A 20,605-nucleotide genomic window follows, 5' to 3' on the forward strand; every position below is an offset into this window, starting at 1 on the left:
TTGTATATGTTTAAACCATCCCACTTTTCACATTTTCTTAATCACAGAGAAAATGTTATTTTCAAGTTATATTTTATTAAAATATCTTAAAAATACAAATGGAGCATCATTTTAAATGCTACTGTTATTTTGCATTTATATGATGTCAGAGAAAAAGTTTTTTGTTTTTCTTTTTAATGAAAAATAATGGAAATTCAACATAGTGTAAATACTTGGTGTGAAATCTACTCTTTTAAAATACAAGAAACTGTTAACAGAGAGGAATATCTTCATTTTTTAATGTCATATTAAGTTTTTGTGCTATTTATATTTTTATATATTTTATTATAAGCATGCATTTCTTTTATAATAAAAACACTAAAATTAAACATTTTAAATGTGAAGTTTTTTTACTATTAAAAATCAATTCATATATTAAGGAGTATTTATTCAGGAGATGCATAATTTTTCAAAAACGGGAAAATTATCAAACAGGAAAAATAATCAGAAGACTTCAAACAGCTTTGTTCCCTCAACTAGAAATTAGACTCTTACTTTTTCCAAGATGTTATATTTTGCAACTTCAAAATCTTGAGGAAAATGAGGAATTTCAACACCCTCTGCATAAAACCTGAAATTTGTATAATACAATATTAACATTAAAATGAAGCTTTAGACTAAACAGACTTTTCATAAAATTTTTCTTGTAGCTCTCCTAATTCCATACAAAATATAAGTTCTTAACACCTCCTTAGATATTCTAAAGATGGCAACAAGGTCCTGTGGAGAGAATGGATTGATCCCTTCTGTACACAATTCTAGAGCTCTGAGTGCTGTGAGTCTACAACAGGGTGTGGGGGGGTGACATATGTCACGGAGATGGGGGCAGGGGGACCTGTGTTCACCCTGGGCTCTGGCCCTTGGAAGCCGGTCACTCCAGAGGGACCCATACCTCTCCAGACTACACTCAAGTCCTCTTTACAATAATTAGCTAATTAACAAACTAATTAATTAAGGGTATCAGATTTCCTATAATCTGTATTTTTATTTTTGATATTTGTTCTCTCTTGTAACATGAAGATTAACAATAAAGTGGGATCAACTGTGATGTTTAAATGACAGTGCAGCTGAGGGTATGTACACTTTAAGAGTCCATATAGAACTTTAGACTCATATATGTCATTGGGGAAGGTTGTGTTATTTCTATCTCTATTTATTTAAAATATCAGTTCAGTTCAGCTGCTCAGTCATGTTTGACTCTTTGTGACCCCATAGACTGCAGCACGGCAGGCTTCCCTTTCCATCACCAAATCCTAGAGCCTGCTTAAACTCATGTCCATTGAGTTGGTGATGCCATCCAACCATCTTATCCCCTGTTGTCTCCTCTTCCTGCCTTCAATCCTTCCCAGTATCAGGGTCTTTTAAAGTATCAGGTAGAGACTAATGAATGGTCTTTACTCTGAACGCTGTTCAGGAAGGTAACAGAAAGAGCAGACTGCCCAAATCTCATCTCCAGTGGTTTTTCTTTTTTAAAATCAACCTAATAATTACATCTAGTCTCATATAATACTGATAAAAATAATTATCACTATAGTAAGTGAATAAGTAAAAACTTAATAGATAAGCAAGATAAATTAAAATACTATAAAAATACTGATGTACTAATAGCATTTTAATACTGAGGTTTACAAAACATTTTACAAACTATGTAAAGTCTTAAAGATCAAACTCAAGACCTATATATAGAAAACTATAAAACACTGTGAAAGAAATCAAAGAGGACACTAATAGATGGAGAAATATACCATGTTCATGGATTGGAAGAATCAATATAGTGAAAATGAGTATACTACCCAAAGCAATTTATAGATTCAATGCAATCCCTATCAAGCTACCAACGGTATTCTTCACAGAGCTAGAACAAATAATTTCACAATTTGTATGGAAATACAAAAAACCTCGATTAGCCAAAGCTATCTTGAGAAAGAAGAATGGAACTGGAGGAATCAACCTATGTGACTTCAGGCTCTACTACAAAGCCACAGTCATCAAGACAGTATGGTACTGGCACAAAGACAGAAATATAGATCAATGAAACAAAATAGAAAGCCCAGAGATAAATCCATGCACATATGGACACCTTATCTTTGACAAAGGAGGCAAGAATATACAATGGATTAAAGACAATCTCTTTAACAAGTGGTGCTGGGAAAACTGGTCAACCACTTGTAAAAGAATGAAACTAGAACACTTTCTAACACCTTACACAAAAATAAACTCAAAATGGATTAAAGATTTAAACGTAAGACCAGAAACTACAAAACTCCTAGAGGAGAACATAGGCAAAACACTCTCCGACATACATCACAGCAGGATCCTCTATGACCCACCTCCCAGAATATTGGAAATAAAAGCAAAAATAAACAAATGGGACCTAATTAAACTTAAAAGCTTCTGCACAACAAAGGAAACTATAATCAAGGTGAAAAGACAGCCTTCAGAATGGGAGAAAATAATAGCAAATGAAGCAACTGACAAACAACTAATCTCAAAAATATACAAGCAACTCCTGCAGCTCAATTCCAGAAAAATAAATGACCCAATCAAAAAATGGGCCAAAGAACTAAATAGACATTTCTCCAAAGAAGACATACAGATGGCTAACAAACACATGAAAAGATGCTCAACATCACTCATTATCAGAGAAATGCAAATCAAAACCACTATGAGGTACCATTTCACCCAGTCAGAATGGCTGTGATCCAAAAGTCTACAAGCAATAAATGCTGGAGAGGATGTGGAGAAAAGGGAACCCTCTTACATTGTTGGTGGGAATGCAAACTAGTACAGCCACTATGGAGAACAGTGTGGAGATTCCTTAAAAAACTGGAAATAGAACTGCCTTATGATCCAGCAATCCCACTGCTGGGCATACACACTGAGGAAACCAGAAGGGAAAGAGACACGTGTACCCCAATGTTCATCACAGCACTGTTTATAACAGCCAGGACATGGAAGCAACCTAGATGTCCATCAGCAGATGAATGGATAAGAAAGCTGTGGTACATTTACACAATGGAGTATTACTCAGCCATTAAAAGGAATTCATTTGAATCAGTTCTAATGAGGTGGATGAAACTGGAGCCTATTATACAGAGTGAAGTAAGCCAGAAAGAAAAACACCAATACAGTATACTAACGCATATATGTGGAATTTAGAAAGATGGTAACAATAACCCTGTATACGAGACAGCAAAAGAGACACTGATGTATAGAACAGCCTTATGGACTCTGTGGGAGAGGGAGAGGGTGGGAAGATTTGGGAGAATGGCATTGAAACATGTATACTATCATGTATGAAGCGAGTCGCCAGTCCAGGTTTGATGCACGATACTGGATGCTTGGGGCTGGTGCACTGGGACGACCCAGAAAGATGTATGGGGAGGGAGGAGGGAGGAGGGTTCAGGATGGGGAACACATGTATACCTGTGGCGGATTCATTTTGATATTTGGCAAAACCAATACAATATTGTAAAGTTTAAAAATAAAATAAAATTTAAAAAAAAATGGGGGCAAAATTTAAATAAAATTATTTGAATTCACTAAGAAATATCCAAAAGCATAAACAAACTCAGGAAAACTACAAGCAAAATAAATAAATAAATAAATAAATAAAATTGTCTCTGAATGTTACTGTCATGATCTTGTAAATAGAAAATCATAGAGTGCACCAAGAATTGTTAGAACTAGTCAGCAAAGTCAGTAAAGTTGCATTACACAAAATTAATACACAAAAATTGAGGTATAAATGACATACAACTTCATATTAATCTTCAGGTATACAATATAATAATGTCAGAAATGTCTCAATATGATATTCTTTTACTATTTTACTGTCTGAGAGTTTGTGTTTCTATTTATTTTATTTTTTTTTATTTCTCTGGATATGCTGTGACTTTGTTTTTAGCAGTACTTTGTTGTGTTTATTAGGTAATATCCCTTTTTATTTTTGAACAATGTGACTTAGTATGAAGTTGATAAAATAAAAAAAAAAAAACTTAAAAAAAAAAAAGTAGATTACTTAGTGAGTTCAACAGTGTTCTCCTTCTCTGTGGAACTGTCCAGGAATGAAGAATCATTCATTTCCATTTCTAGAATTAAAACAAACAAAGCATGTTTACTACCCAAATATATATTAAAATTAGTTAACAATAAATCTTGCTATGCTGTTATGTTTTCTTAGGTGTCCTTAAATTAGCTATGGGCTTCCCTTATGGCTCAGATGGTAAAGAATCTGACTGCAATGTCGGAGACTTGGGTTTGATCCCTAGCTTGGGAAGATCCCCTGGAGAAGGGAACAGCTACCCACTCCAGTATTCTGGCCTGGAGAATTCCACGGACTGTATAGTCCATGGGGTTGCAAAGAGTCAGATACGACTGAGTGACTTTCACTTTCACTTTAAATTAGCTATGGGCTTCCCAGGTGGCGTTAGTGGTGAAGAACCTGCCTGCCAATGCAGGAGACATAAAAGACTTGTAATCTAGACTGTACTTTGTGAGGCTCACTTGGTTCTCCAGTCCTGGGTCTGGGGGCGCTAGCACCGTCCACACAGCTCCAGTCTGCAGGCCCGACATGTGCTGCTGTGGGCGTGGACCAGCCCTGCCCCATCTCCCCTTCTCTGAGGTCTCACTACCTACTGCAGCAGAAGGTTAACACCAAGGGCAGCACTACCCTGAAGAACAATAGGTGTTTTTTTTTCAATGTGCTAAGGAACTTGGTGTCTAAATTACTGGGGTCAAATTTCATGTTTCAAGGGCCTGCAAAGACTCTCAAGTAAACACCCACGCTCTATCAGATGCCCAGTGTGGGACGTGGCTGCAGAACTCAGCCTCACAATGAACACGCTAGACGTTGTGGATGGGGGAGGGGGACGGTCACAGGAACTAAACTTCAGCTGAAAGAGGTTCATATGTTGCCAGCCCGGTGCTGGATGTTCCAATTTCCAGAAGGATCTAGCATTAAGACAACTTCAGGACCTAGAAGATACTAGGTGTCTTCCGCCTTTACATTTGCTATTAACATCATTGAAAAGAAAGCTATTGAAAGTGATAACATTTTTCTCTGGAATAGAAAATACCAGAAGTGATGAGCCAGACTTTGTGTATTATCCGAATGATGGGGTTTATGGTTCTTTTGCAAGTAAACTGTCTAAGGACTTAAATACCATCCCGAAGATTCACAAGAAATACAAGGATGAAGTTTACAAGCAGGCTGTGGGGTCCATCCTGTGATGAGCTTGATCAAACTGTGGAAAACTCTCTTATTGAATATTGGAGGCTGGCTTTTCTCTGATAGCATGGAAGCAGATTCTTTCCACAAACCATCTGCTTTGAACGCTTTTTCAGAGCCAGCCGTTTATCACAGGATGTCATTCAGTGACTGGCAAGAGGGGAGGATGCTGCAATCACTTCGGACACAATGATGAAAGCTCTTCTCTGTGCCTTCACCCACTCAGCCAAGCCTCCAAGACAGCTTCTCCACTGATGCTTCAACAGGCGTCAGCACTTTTTTAGAAAGATCTGAAGTAGCAGGTGAAGTTAGTCTACATTCCAGTGTGGAACCATGTGAACAGTTTTATTCTGTTAATTCTCTTGCAAACAAAAACCATTAGTATTAGGTGTTTGGGACCAGATCAAACCAGCTTTCATCTATAATTCACTGTGGGTAATTGGGAGATTTAGGTAATGTGTTCAGATTTAAACTTGACGCTTTGCCCTACCTTATATGCATTTAAAATTAAATATGCAACAAAATGGAGGATGTGGTGGTGATGGAAGCCTACTCACTGGATTCCCCATTAAACAATTTACATACAAGTAGTACAAGTTTTCATATTAAGGATTCACATTAAAAAGTTTTGCAAAGTCAACATCTTTCACTAAGATGTATCAAATGTCAATGGAAGACCAGTCCTGACTTCAGCAGATATGTTCAGTGTATATATAATGTGTAAATTTATGCTTTGAACAATAGTTTAATAAATGTAAAATTGCCTCATAGTATTTTTTGTATTTAACCTAATGTAGCCTTTGTATGACAATGAAATTTTGAATAGATTCAAAAAAATTACACATCAAGCTTTCTGAGATTATCAGTGTTTTTGTAGTCATTTTGAATCTGAGTGTACCAGACAGAATATTGAGAAATCTATTTCTATTGCTAAAGCAGTATTTTGCCCTTCACTAGTTTGCTGACCCTTTTCTGGGATGATAAGAAGCCTGCTTAGTTTCATAGTATTTGGACAATCTTTTGTCAATAATATCTTTGATATACCAAAATGTTTACTGTAGAAACTCTAATACATTAAGTGTATGTGCTCAGTCGCTAAGTTGTGTATGACTCTTTGTGACCCCATGGACTATAGCCTACCAGGCTTCTCTGTCCATAGGATTTTCCAGGCAAGAATACTGGAGTGGGTTGCCATTTCCTTCTCCAGGGGCTCTTCCTGACCCAGGGATCAAACCCACATCTCCTGCATTGCCAGGTGGGTTCTTTACCACTATCAACAGCTGGGAAGCCCCAAGGAAGCCCAAAACATTAGGCACTTGACATGAAATACTTACTAGGGCTGCTCCATTCTTCACTGGAAGCTGATGTGATGTCCAGTGACTCACTGGGACCATAAATCTTTGTATCCAGCAGTCTTCTTTCTTTGATAGATTCCCATACAAAATCTGGGTTTGCAATAAGAATATGGTTCTTCTGAATAGACTTCAGCTGATACTGGCTCAGAACATCAGCATTGTCTAAGATTACATGTGTGCACTGAGAAAAAACAAGTAATTATGCATTAGTAAAGACAAAAATAAATTATTTGTACCTGTTTTTCACCCCATTGGTACTAATATTTCTCAGATTTCTAAAACTTTTATGAATGACAATCTCTAGTTACATAAAAGTTTTTAAAAATCAACAGAGTATGGATATGGGTGTACCATAATTGATTAACCCAACTAACCACCTCATCATAAAAAGTAAAACTTGAAGTCCAGTTATTAGACCCCAGGCCTGAAATGCAGGGCCTGCCCCCTAAGCTGCGCTTCCCTCTGGGTCACTGGGGGGGGGGGGCCGACTCCCATCCTGGACCATCCTGGACCACAGCCCACAGGGAGCCTGCTTGTTCTATGAGGTACGTTCTATTCCAGCCAGGAGGTACTGGGTGATTCTCTGGCATTTAATACTTTGCCTGTGAATGTCAGAAATGAAATGTCCCAATTTGCCACCAGTTAGGCAGAATCACACAACTTAACCTACCTCACCATCTCTGTGGATAGATGAATAATTCCTGCCTATTCTCAGTCCATTTTCTGGGTAGAGAATGCCAACAGGGTCTCTAATTTTAGAAACTTTGCAATCTTTTTGGACATTATTTTTCAATATATATAAACATCTGAAATGTGCACACCAGGTACTATAACAAAGGAAGTAGTTCGATACGTGACAGTGAGGAATGATCTCTCAAATTGTGAAGTGGAAAAGTAAGTGCAGAATGTGTTTTCTGCGTTTGGGCTGAAACAGAGCTGTGTGCTTGTGTGCACTCATATGTCCTCGTGTGTGCTATCTATGCAGAGAGCAGCTCCAGAATCGGGAACCACGGTGGGAAATAAGTTAACTTATTATTGTTTTACTTTTTAGATATTCTACAACGTACAGATATTCATATTTATTCAAAAATAAATGGATAAAATTATAAATCAACAAATTAAAAGAAATAATGAATGCCTTTGAACCGCTCATTCTACTCTTAAGGAAGTAACTCAAGAAATGTATGAGGATGGGACAAGAAAACATCCAGCACACCACTGTCCACAACAGTGAAAACTGGAAACAACTGCACACTTTCTCCTGCCTTTTCTGGCTTTCTCCTGCTGCCGATTTCCTCTGCTTGCCCTTCTAACCATGACTTGCCCTCAGGTAATGCACAATGTTTATCATACAGTTGTCATAAAATTTGAAAATACCTGAGCATTTAATAAAAAGGAAAAATTTCCACCATTTTCCTTAATATCAGTTTGTAGTTTTCTCTTCTGTTGACGAGTTAAGTGCTTGGCTTTCAAACAGAAGGTACAGTTTGCGAAGATTCCCACAGTCATCCTGTAGGAAAAAAAGTTTCAAGTCTGAGTTCTTAAGGATTCTCTTTCCAGTGAATATAATTGACACTGAATTTAGAATTGTTCTGCAGGAAAACTGTGGGGCAGTTGGATGTTATTTTTTTTTAAAAGATATTGCAATCATGTTATAATCACAAAATCTCAACATTATCCAAATTTGTAAACTGTATGTTGGTTTCTAATTTTTGTGGCTAATACTGTAACACCCCCAAATCCTTGTGCATAGACTCATGATACTCATCTTCATGAAAATGTAGCAGATATCGGTTATAAATGGGTGTGTTTTAAGACTATGAAAGTGAAAGTCACCCAGTTGTGTCCAACTCTTTGCGACCCCATGGATTCTATAGTCCATGAAATTCTCCAGGCCAGAATACTGGAATGGGTAGCCTTTCCCTTCTCCAGGGGATCTTCCCAACCCAGGGATCAAACCCAGGTCTCCCGCATTGCGGGCGGATTCTTTACCAGCTGAGCCACAAGGGAAGCCCCAAAATACTCGAGTGGGTAGCCTATCCCTTCTCCAGCGGGTATTCCTGACCCAGGAATTGAACCGGGGTCTCCTGCATTGCAGGCAGATTCTTTACCAACTGAGCTATGAGGGAAGCCCATTTTAAGACCATAGAAGCATTTATTTCTAAATTAAAAATTAAGATTATGTGACAGTGAAGCCATGAATTTTTACATATAATTCTTCTCTAAACTCAAAGAGGCTCATTAGTTACACAAGTTTCTGTAAAACCACTCTGGGGGAAAAATTTTGAACCATTAATATTAAAAATACTGTTATTTTTAGACATAACATAGAAAAAAAGAATTACTTCTAAGAAAAATAAGCATATTTTTAACTGAAAGAACTTTTATGTGTATTTAACTAATGAGTGGTGAGATATTGGGTTTAATAGACAGTAGCTATTTGTCAAGCTTTGAACCTGGAGTCTTCTCTGACAGCTTGTCCACAGTGAGCTGGTACTTTCCAGAAGGCTGCGGGTCCCACTGGGTTGAAAATGGTCAGTGAGCAGGTGACCTCTCAGGATGGCCTCCTTTGCTGCACCTGCCCTTGATCACTGGGTACCCCTGGCTGGAGTCCCACCCTAGGCCCTCTGCTGGGTCGTAGTGCCCACGGGAGACCCACAATGCACCTGTGTGCCAACGACCCCCAGTTTAGCACAGAAGGTCTATTGTGTCTCAGCGTGGGCCCCTGACATGTCCAGTCTCCTCCTGGCCAGCCCCCACTGGGCTGTGGTTCTAGGTCAAGGCCCCACCTGCCACGGGCACCTGCCATAGGCAACTGTTCTCCTCAGCTCTGGAGCCAGGCTCCCTCCCACCCCTACAGCCCTCCCTACTCCCCTACCAGCCACCTACCTCCCCCAACCCCCGGCAGTGGAACCTGTTTCCCTACCTCCGCTCCCCTGCGCCTCTCATTCCTTCACCACACTGAAGCATGAATAACCATTTTCTTATTTTGAAAATTATGCTTCAAATCAAATTCAATTTCCCTGTCAGGGTTCAAGACATGGCCTCCCCGCAGCCTCATCCTGGCCCAGGTGGCTTTTCTTCAGGTTGGCAAACCCTCAGGGCCTTCACACAGCTGTTCCTCTCCCCGGGACCCACCCACTGCCGCCACTCACACTGTTGTATCCCACCCAGGACCTAGTGGTGTCTGCCCAACAATCAACAAACTAAGGCTTCACATTTCTTGTTTCTTATATGGTCTAAGATCCAGTTAAACGGAAGTGCCTGGATTTAACTCTGCCTTTCTGCGGCATTAATGTTTACTAACTCCTTAACTTCACAGGTGTTGACTGTCTTTCACATGCAGATAGATTGATAATTAGCACTGTGCATAGACAAGAATGCTGATAGACACTGTGAAAGATATGGGACTATGCTATTCAGGTTCATCCACTTTGCTCTCAGTCTCCAACACTCAGAATGCTGTGTTGGCCGGGAATCGAACCTGCTTGGAAGGCAGCTACACTCACCACTATACCACCACTCACCACTATACCAACTCTGCACACGTGTATGTAGCACACATGTATTAAAGAAAAAGCACCTGTGATCCCTCCATCCAGAAACAACCCCAACTGTTAATACGGCAATATTTCTTTTTGGTATTATTTTACCCATATCATTACTATTTTGTACAGTATTCTTATAAAATGTTATTTATTCATATTGTTTATTTAAGTTTATGGACAGTTTCTCTAACTTTTCATGAGAATTTTCCTATGGCACTAAATGTTCTTTTAAAGAATTTGTAGTGGGGCATAAGTTTTCTGTTATTTAACTCCTACCCTGTCATCAGGTATTTGGTTATCTAAAATTGTTCATTATATATTTTGAAGAAAGTGTTAGTATATACATTTTTTTTCCTGTGTGGTAAAGTATACATGGGCTTTCCTGGTGGCTCAGCAGTAAAGAATCCACCTGCAATGCAGGAGACGTGGGTTTGATTCCTGGGTCAGGAAGATCCTCTGGAGAAGGAAATGGCAATCTATTCCAGTATTCTTGCCTGGAAAATTCCACGGACAGAGGAGCCTGGCTGGCTACAGCCCATGGGGTTGCAAAAGAGTTGGACATAACTAGCAACTAAACAACAACAAAGTATACGTAACATAAAATTTACTATTTCAATCATTTTTAAAGGAAATCAACCTTGAATATTCACTGGAAGGATTGGTGCTGAAGCTGATGCTCCAATACTTTGGCCAACTGATGCAAAGAGCAGACTTATTGGAAAAGACCCTTAATGCTGAGGAAGATTGAAGACAGGAGGAGAAGGGAACGAGGATGAGATCGTTGGATGTCATCACCGACTCAATGAATGTGAGTTTGAGCAAACTCTGGGAGATGGAAAGGACAGGGAAGCAGTTAATGGGGCTGCAAAGAGTCACGTCTGACTGAATGACTGAACAACAATAATTATTTTTAAGCATACAGCTCAGTAGCATTAAGTATATTCACATTGTGAAACCAGAATATAAATATTTTAAACATATTAATAAATCTCTGTCCATGGAATTCTCCAGGCAAGAATACTGGAGACTGTTGCCGTTTCCTTCTTCAGGGGATCTTCCCTACCCAGGGTTTGAACCCGGGTCTCCTGCATTGCAGGCAGATTGTTTACCGTCAGAGCCGCCAGGGGAGGAAATGCCAGCTGAAAAGATGCCAGACTGGGTGGCTGTGAGCCTCCTCTGGTCCAGCAGAGGCTGCATGGGCAGGAGAGAGACTAACACTAAGTTTTGTGAAACTTCAAGTCTGGCCTTGACTCCTGTCTTCCTGCAGGTTCTGTCTGGAGTCTCCCTCAAACACCTGCCTCTTCTGTGAGCAGCTTCCTGACAGACACACACCATCTGTCAATATCTTCTTCTCATACGTTCTCTACATGAAGTCAATCTCACATCTTCAATGGAGACTGCTCTGTCGTATGTGAGCTCTGGGTGTCTTCCACCCATCAGGCCCAGTTCAGCTTCAGGTCCGAAGAAACTCTAGCATTCCCCTCACAAATCCTGTCTCTATCCAGAAACCATGGATGCATCTGGGAGCAAGAGGCTCACTGCCACCCAATCTGGCATCTTTACAGCTGGCATTTCCTTCCCTGATGGCTCTGATAGTAAACAATCTGCCTGCAGTGCAGGAGACCTGGGTTCAAACCCTGGTTTGAAGATCCTCTGAAGAAGGGAACAGCAACAGTCTCCAGTATTCTTGCCTGGAGAATTTCATGGGCAGAGGAGCATGGCAGGCTACAGACCACGGTATCGCAAAGAGTTGGACAGGACTGAGGGACTAACGCTTTCCCTTCACTTCAAGAGCCCACAGCAGTGGCTTTAATCACACATCTCTCTGTAATCATGGGATGGCCTGCACTCTTAAGATTATCAGTGTCTCCAGGATGGCAAGCCTATGTGAACAGCTGGTCCTTGGTCATCTTTATATCCTTGGAATCTAGACATCTTTTGGCACACAGTAGGCATTCAACAGGAGAAGGCAATGGCAACCCACTCCAGTACTCTTGTCTGGAAAATCCCATGGATGGAAGAGCCTGGTAGGCTGCAGTCCATGGGGTCGCGAAGAGTCGGACACGACTAAACGACTTCATTTACACTTTTCACTTTCATGCATTGGAGAAGGAAATGGCAACCCACTCCAGTGTTCTTGCCTGGAGAATCCCAGGGACGGGGGAGCCTGGTGGGCTGCCGTCTGTGGGGTCACACAGAGTCGGACACAACTGAAGCGACTTAGCAGCAGCAGCAACAGCAGCAGGCATTCAACAAACGCTTGCTAACTATAAACTCTTCCAAGCATGATTAAAGCCTGCTGTGTGCTGTGCTTAGTCGCTCAGTCCTGTCATACTTTTTGTGGCCTCATGGACTGTAGCCTGCCAGGCTCCTCTGTCCATGCGGATTCTTCAGGCAAGAATACTGGAGTGGGTTGCCACGCCCTCCTCCAGGGGAATCTTCCTGACCCAAGGATTGAACCTGGGTCCCCTGCATTGCAGGCGGATTCTTTACTGTCTGAGCCACCAGGGAAGCCGGAACTTATGGACTGCAGCGTACCAGGCTCCTCCATCCACGGAGTTTTCCAGGCAAGAGTACTGGAGTGGGGTGCCATTGCCTTCTCCCGGAATTTAAGCCTAGGAGTATTTAAAAAAAAAAAAAACAACAACCCAAAACCCTTCTGACAAAACCTGCATTTCTGGGCTTAAATGTCATTAATTCCGCACATCTCTAATGGGACTGTTAAAACCCCTGCAATGGCAAAGCCCACACGCTGCGGCACTGCGTCCGCCCCAGAATACACTTCACGGCTCCACACAGGGCAGCAGCATGTTCTAAGGAGCTGAGACTGCACCCACGTCCGTGCGCTTTGCCGAGGCATCAGCTACTCATTTCCGGGCTTTCCACTTTGGACTCGCAGGTATCTTCCGTGTTTCCGTCCCGGGCTCCCTGTCACTCGCCACGTCGGGCTACAGTCCCTGATTAGTCACCAAAATGCAGTATTAGGCAAGTTTCTTTCTCTGGAACCTAACTTTCAGAAGAAAGCCTATTTAGCACATTGGAAACAAGAAAAAACTATCCAAAAAAAAAAAAAAAAACCACCCAAGAAAAAACTAAGTTCTATCTCCATCTGCTCGCTTTTGCGAGCTGGGGACACCCCGAGGCACCCGGCAGCGGGGGCGTCTCCCAGCTGGTGGCGGCAGCTGCCGCCGCGGCGAGGGGGCCAGCCCTTCCCGGACGATCGGCGCGGTCCCCTTCTCGGCCTCACCCCCGGACCTTCAGCTGACTTCCCCGCCCGACCGGTCGGCCGCAGCGGCGCCCACGCACCTGCCTGAGGCTCCGGCCCACTCAGGCGCTGGCGGCCTTGAGTTCTCGCCTTCCGACTCCCGGGACTTCAGGACTCCGGACTCCCGTGTCCGGGCACTTCCGGGTTTCGGGCGCGCCCCCCGCTCCGGGTTCTGGGGTTCCGGCGCCGCCCTGCACTGGCCGCGGCGCGCACGGCGGAGCCGTATAGCGCCGCGGATGGCGACAGGACTGTGCGCGGTCTTCCAGCGTCAGGACCCGGATTCATCTTTCAGGCGGGATTTGGGCTATGAGGAGAACTCCAAACTTCGTAGTTTGGGGAAAGCGGTGGTGGTGCTGCCTGAGGAAGGAGGGCAGTTTTCCGGAGTGGGAAAGGAACAATTTCGAGAGGATTTGAGATTGGGGAAACATGAGGCTAATTTTAGTGCAGGATTCTCAGAGTTTGTAGTTCTTGGTAGTGTTACTGAGTAATTAGAAATATGTATTTTCCTTGGTAGCTCAGATGGTAAAGAATCGGACTACCAATTGTGGAGACCCGGGTTCGATACCTGGGTCGGGAAGACCCCCTGGAGGTGGAGGCATGGCAACCCACTCCAGTTATTCTTGTTTGGAGAATCCCATGGACAGAGGAGCCTGGAGGGCTGCCGTCCAGGGGGGAGGGTGTGTGTGTGTGTGGCGGGGCGGGGCGGGGCGTGGGGAGCGCCGGGGTGTCGCACAGAGTCAAACAGGATTTATGGGCTAAACAAGGCGACAACAATCTGCCATTCCAGAGAGGAGGGGCTGGCCACTCAGTGAGTAGAGGGCCGATCAGTTCAGTCACTCAGTCGTGTCCGACTCTGCGACCACATGGACTGCAGCACGCCAGGCTTCCCTGTCCATCACCAACTTCCGAAGTTTACCCAAATTCATGTCCATGGCGTCGGTAATGCCATCTAACCATCCTATCCTCTGTCGTCCATTTCTCCTCCTGCCTTCGATCTTTCCCAGAATCAGGGTCTTTTCCAATGAGTCAGATCTCCGCATCAGGTGGCCAAAGTATTGAAGTTTCAGCTTCAGCATCAGTCCTTCCAGTGAATATTCAGAACTGATTTCCTTTAGGATGGACTGGTTGGATCTCCTTGCAGTCCAGGGGATTCTCAAGCGTCTTCTCCAACACCACAGTTCAAAAGCATCAATTCTTCGGCACTCAGCTTTCTTTATAGTCCAACTCTCACATTCATACATGACTACTGGAAAAACCATAGCTTTGACTAGACAGACCTAATGGGAAATTAATTCTCCAAATAGTGAATAAAATGGGAACAAAAAAGATGTAGAAAGAACATGGATATGAATCCTGACTTTACTACTTAATTCCCAGGGGATTATGGACAAGCTACCTTACAGCAGCGGTCCCCAACAGTTTTGGCACCAGGGACCAGTTTCATGGAAGATGACCATGGGGACCATTTGGCACCAGGGGACCGGTTTCTGCAGAAGGGGTTGGATGATTCAAGCGCATTACATTTATTGTTCACTTTATTTCTATTATCATTACATCATCTCCATCTAGGATCATCAGGCATTAGATTCCAGAGGTTGGGGGCCCCTACCTTACAAGATTGTGTGAGAATCAATTTAGCTGACATCAGCAAAAATGGTACAAGGTCCATCCCTACCCCAAAACAATTTTGGGGGACTGTGTGTGGGAGCAACATGTGGGAGCTTAGTTCCCTGACCAGGGATTAAACACTTATCCCCCTGTAGTGGAACCTCGGAGTCTTAATCACTGGACCACCAGGGAAGTCCCAAAACAGTTTCTTAAATTTATTTTTGAAACATCTTTTAAAACTTGACAAAACCTGTCAGAAAGTACCTTACCAGATCCTAGAAGATAGTCAAAGGTTTACAACAAACAAGCAGATGTATAAATGTTATAGACTGGGGTCCTTGGACTCTCTTTAAAATGTTTGTTTATATATTTTTTTAATCTTTGGCTGCACTGGGTCTTCGTTACTGCGTGGGTTTTTCTGTAGTTGCGGCGAGGGGGGCTATTCTTTGTTGGGGTGCACAGGCTCCTCATTGTGGTGGTTTCTCTGGTTGTGGAGCATGGCCTTAGTTGCTACAAGGCATGTGGGATCTTCCTAGACCAGGGAGGGTACCGGTGTCCCCTGCATTGGCAAGAGGATTCCTATCCACTGTATGACCAGGGAAGTCCCCTTGGACTCCTTATCGATAGAAATTGATGAGGTCAGACTTGTGCTGCAGTAAGAGGACGTGAAAACAAACATCAGGTGCCCCTGCTCCAGGAGCTGGGGCGACCTGGTTCTTTAAATAGGGTGAGGGTAGGAACTGATCCGAGGAGGCTTTACTTGGGTGGTTTGCCCACCCTTGCAAGGATCCTGCACAGGACCCTTCTTTTGCTCTCAAGAGCGCAGGGCTGGAGCAGGTGGGATTAGAGCAGGTAGCTGTCATGGGCTGCAGCACCAGTCAGAGCTGCGCTGCCTCTGATGCGCTCCTCAGCAAGTGCACCTATGCCTCCCCTACCCGGTTTAGGGGTCTGAGCCTGTTCTGTGCCTCACAGTCTTGCAGTTGCCTCAGGTGCTGCACCTTTACCCTAACATGGAGCTATGGGTATGTGCTGGGCTGTGTGCTGGGGCAGTCCCAGGAAACCAGCCAGAACCCAGGCAGCGTCGGTCTGCTTCCCCTTGTTTCTGGAGTGAGCAGGCTTGTGCATGTCCCTCACAAGTGGATTCTAGGGTTCTTATAGCCTTTTTATTCCACTGGTTTTCACGCCACCTAAGGGGGTATGTCTTCCCAATGTCAGACACCAGGACTAGGGTGCCCAATAGTGGCTAAAACCACCCCCTCACCAGGAAAGGTCTTCAGGCCCATGTCATCTCTCTCCTCTTCTGTGTCCCCTTCCAGGGTGCAGGTCCTGAGCCAATTACTTCCCTTCCTTGATTCTGTGTGTATCTTTCTTACAGGCTTGGTTTTACAAGACTGTCTGTCTCCAATTTGTCTTCAGTGAGGATTGCTCCACATGTAGATCTATTTTTGATGTGTTTGTAAGGGTAGGCGAACTTTGTGTCCTCCTAATCTGCCATCTTGATCTCCCTCCCTGGAATCAGTAATCTTATTTCTGAAGGGTAAATGTGCTGCTTTAAAAATGTGTAATAAAACATTTAAAACCCATAGAATGCTGCAAGTTGATCTGAAGCATAAAAACCCATAGAATGTGTCAAGAACCATCACACAATAATTACAGTAAAGTCTTAACCATCATTGTATTGCTCTGCTGTGATCCCAGCAGATTCAGGCTAGAATCCTCTTTATTTCTACTCCGAATTATTGCTTGGACATTCTAGAATGTAGTGCAGGTGATAATCCCTTCATTGTTTAGACTCACAGGTTTCCATGACCTTTTGCTGCAAGCCCAACCCACCAGCACTAGTTCTATCCATATTAAAATGACAAGATTTTTTTTTTTTAAAGATGTCTTTCTGCATCCAATGTAGTTGTTAGAAATTTTCTTACTGAGGTAACATTCTGGAAATCTGAGCCTTAGGACCTTAGTGAGGAACTCTACTTCCCACAGGTAAAGTGGGCTGTGGCTTTTCTTGCCTTTGCTTAGAGGCTGGGTGCTCGCATCTCTCAGGTCCCTCCATCCCCTGCTGGGGTCACCCGGTGTAGCCTGGACAGCATCAGCATGGGAAGCCTCCCACAGCCAGGCCTGAAATTCTGTCCTTTCTGGACAGAGCGGTCACTCCTATCATAACTAGCAAAGAAAATTCCTCAACTCTCTGAAGATTTTTCATGCCCAATTAAAATAGTATTCTTACCAAATGACTTGAGAATTACATATTATTTTTATATCTTGCAGAACCATCTGACATGACCTATTGAGCTGGACTTTGGCAGACAAACTGAGTTCATCAACAGTTGGAAGTCATAAAATTCAAAGGGCCTTGATGGATTTGTTTATGGTATAGATGTGATGATGGCTTCTTGGGTGAGGACTTCTCTAGACTCATCAAGTTATATGTATTATATATAGCTTTTTGTATGTCAGTCATACTTCAGTGTGGTGGATTTTAAAAAGTGAAAAAATTTCCTAAATTTTTACCACATGGTAAGTGTCATACTTTTACATATATATATGTATTTTTTACTATTTATGTACAGCTGTGTCAAGTCATAGCTGTGGCATGCAGGGCTCTTCCTTGGCACACAGGCTTCTCTCTAGTTAAGGCCCTAAGGGCTTATGTACATGAGATATTAGTTTCCTGACAGGGATTGAGCCCACATCCCCTGCATTAGAAGGTGAATTCTCAACCAACCACTGGACCACTAGGGAACTCCCTAGACATATTCTTTTGATCTAACATTCCTGATAATTTTATGAAGCAGACACAGTTGTGTCCCAGTTTGCATGGGGGACGGGTTCCAAGACCCCCACGGATACCAGAATCCCTGAATGCTCAAGTCCCTCATATAAAGTGTATAGTGTTTGCATGTAACCTACTTAGATCCTCCCTATACTTGAAATCACCTCTAGATTACTTATAATACCTAGTACATGTAAATGCTATGTAAATAATTGTAGTGTTCAGGCCTACTGTTAGTTGCTCAGTTGTCTGACTCTTTGTGACCTCATGGACTACAGCCCGCCAGGCTCTTCTGTCCATGTAGTAAATAATTGTGGGTGCACAACAAATTCAAGTTTTGCTCTTTGGAAATTTGTGTAATTTTTTTCCCTGCTGTTTTTCCAATCTCTGTTGAGTTGAATCCGCAGACGTGGAACCACAGTTAGGAGAGCCAAGTGTGTTATTAACATCCCCATTTTGCAGATGAGAACAGTTTCTGAGAACAGAACTCCTCTGATCCCAGGCTGCCTGACTCCAAAGCATGGGCCATTGGCCATTATATTACAGTGCCCTCTTGCCTCCAGTGATGACATAAAAGATTGTATCAGAATGGATAATTTGTGGCTAAAATCCCTTGTGGGAGCGCTTAGTCTGACTTTTCTCTACAGCAAGACTTGAAGATGCAATATTTTTCATTGTCTGGTAGTTCCTCCCCTCTCCCCCTTCCACCTTGTAATGGATTTTAAGAACCTTTAAAATTAGTGGGCACCTGGGCTACAGGTGAACATTTATATAACATTGATCTAAAAGTCAGTTAAGACTTGAATGTAGTAAAAGACTAATTTATTCAACCAATAACCAATGTGATACTTGGACTGAATTAGAATAAAAATAGAATAAAATATAGGCAAAGAAAGTAGGAAATATTTTAACTATTTTAAAAAGATACACACTTGAAAAAAAATAAGACTTTTGGGCAAGCTTTAAGCCAAAGGACTATAATAAATGAGGATGAGCATTTGGTTCCTTGTGTGCCATCTAGCTGTTTGACTTTGGAAGTCTTGGGCTTTGACTTCATCCATAATTAAAAAAAGACAAAAAAAAAAAAGAAAACCATGATTTCGGGAAGAAGGACTATTTTTGAAGTAGCTAGCAAAATGCTTTAGGGAAGCCCAATTTTTTCGAAGTGTCTTTAAAGTAATCTTTAAACACATATATGTATTTATTTATTTAGCTGCACCAGGTCTTGGTTCGGAGAAGGCAATGGCACCCCACTCCAGTACTCTTGCCTGGAAAATCCATGGATGGAGGAGCCTGGTGGGCTGCAGTCCATGGGGTCGCTAAGAGTCAGACACAACTGAACGACTTCACTTTCACTTTTTACTTTCATGCATTGGAGAAGGAAATGGCAACCCACTCCAGTGTTCTTGCCTGGAGAATCCCAGGGACTGTGGAGCCTGGTGGGCTGCCATCTATGGGGTCGTAGAGTTGGACACTACTGCATCGACTTAGCAGGCAGGTCTTGGTTGCAGCATGTGGATTCTTTTAGTTGTGGCATGTGGGATCTAGTTCCCTGACCAGGGATTGATCTGGGCTCCCTGCAGTTAGGAGCATGGAGTCTTAGCCATTGGATCACCAGGGAAGTCCCTGTTTTTTAAAATTATCTTTAACTCAGTGGTAGTGTAATAGGAAAGAACTTTCATAGTCTATTACAAGTTAATCACTAAAAAGATGTTGCCTACCAGCTTCAGTCAGTTCAGTCGCTCAGTTGTGTCTGACTCCGAGCAACCCCAAGGACTGAAGCATGCCAGACTTCCCTGTCCATCACCAACTCCTGGAAGTTGCTCAAACTCATGTCCATCGAGTCAGTGAAGCCATCCAACCATCTCATCCTCTGTCATACTCTTCTCCTCCTACCTTTTATCTTTCCCAGCATCAGGGTCTTTTCCAATGAGTCAGTTCTTCACATCAGTTGGCCGAAGTACTGGAGTTTCAGCTTCAGCATCAGTCCTTCCAATGAATATTTAGGACTTATTTCCTTTAGGATGGACTGGTTGACTCTCCTTGCAATCCAAGGGACTCTTGAGAGTCTTCTCCAACACCACAGTTCAAAAGCATCAATTCTTTGGTGCTCAGCTTTTTTTATGGTCCAACTCTCACATCCATACATGACTACTGGCAAAAACCATAGCTCTGACTAGATGTACCTTTGTTGGCAAAGTAATATCTCTGCTTTTTAATTTGCTGTCTACGTTGGTCATAGTTTTTCTTCCAAGGAGCAAGAAAATTTTAATTTTAATTTCATGGCTGCAGTCACCATCTGCAGTCATTTTGGAGCCCAAGAAAATAAAGTCTGTCACTGTTTCCCCATCTATTTGCCATGAAGTGATGGGGCTGGATGCCATGATCTTAGTTTTTTGAACACTGAGTTTCAAACCAGCTTTTTCACTCTCTTTCACTTTCATCAAGAGGTTCTTCAGTTCCTCTTCGCTTTCTGCCATAAGGTTATTATCTGCAGATCTGTGCATCTGCACATCTGAGGTTATTGGTTTTTCTACCCGCAATCTTGATTCCAGCTTATGCTTCATCCAGCCCAGCATTTCGCATGATGTACTCTGCATACAGCCTTGATGTACTCCCTTTCCAATTTGTACTCCCTTTCCAGTCCTTTGTTCCATGTCCTGTTCTAACTGTTGCTTCTTGACTTGCATAGCGGTTTCTCAGGAGGCAGGTAAGGTGGTCAGTCTGGTATTCCCATCTCTTGAAGAATTTTCCAGTTTGCTGTGATCCACACAAAGGCTTTGG

The 20,605-nt window shown here is 42.6% G+C and overlaps 2 protein-coding genes and 1 pseudogene across 3 annotated transcripts in view; 2 read left to right on the plus strand and 1 right to left on the minus strand.

The window, feature by feature from the left end:
* Positions 1-13,586, minus strand: part of PARP4 (poly(ADP-ribose) polymerase family member 4) — a 76,578-nt gene extending 62,992 nt beyond the window's left edge. The window contains exons 1-5 of the mRNA XM_002691868.7: positions 13,479-13,586; positions 8,002-8,134; positions 6,604-6,805; positions 4,061-4,130; positions 535-610 (exon numbers count right to left, since the gene is read on the minus strand). Coding sequence (XP_002691914.3) covers positions 535-610; positions 4,061-4,130; positions 6,604-6,805; positions 8,002-8,133 — 480 coding nt within the window. The 5' untranslated portion in view covers position 8,134; positions 13,479-13,586. The remainder of the gene's footprint in view (positions 1-534; positions 611-4,060; positions 4,131-6,603; positions 6,806-8,001; positions 8,135-13,478) is intronic.
* Positions 4,240-5,651, plus strand: LOC101903419 (antizyme inhibitor 1-like; annotated as a pseudogene).
* The window catches only part of CENPJ (centromere protein J), a 47,271-nt gene continuing 39,608 nt past the window's right edge, over positions 12,943-20,605 (plus strand). The window contains exons 1-2 of one of the 2 annotated variants that reach the window (XM_059892251.1): positions 12,943-13,071; positions 17,317-17,565. The gene's annotated coding sequence lies outside the window, so the exon portion shown is untranslated. Of the gene's footprint in view, positions 13,072-14,178; positions 17,032-17,316; positions 17,566-20,605 lie in introns of those variants that run through there. The other variant, XM_059892249.1, reaches the window with a different exon arrangement.

Source organism: Bos taurus, chromosome 12 (genome assembly GCF_002263795.3).
Source record: "Bos taurus isolate L1 Dominette 01449 registration number 42190680 breed Hereford chromosome 12, ARS-UCD2.0, whole genome shotgun sequence".
Lineage (NCBI taxonomy): Eukaryota > Metazoa > Chordata > Mammalia > Artiodactyla > Bovidae > Bos > Bos taurus.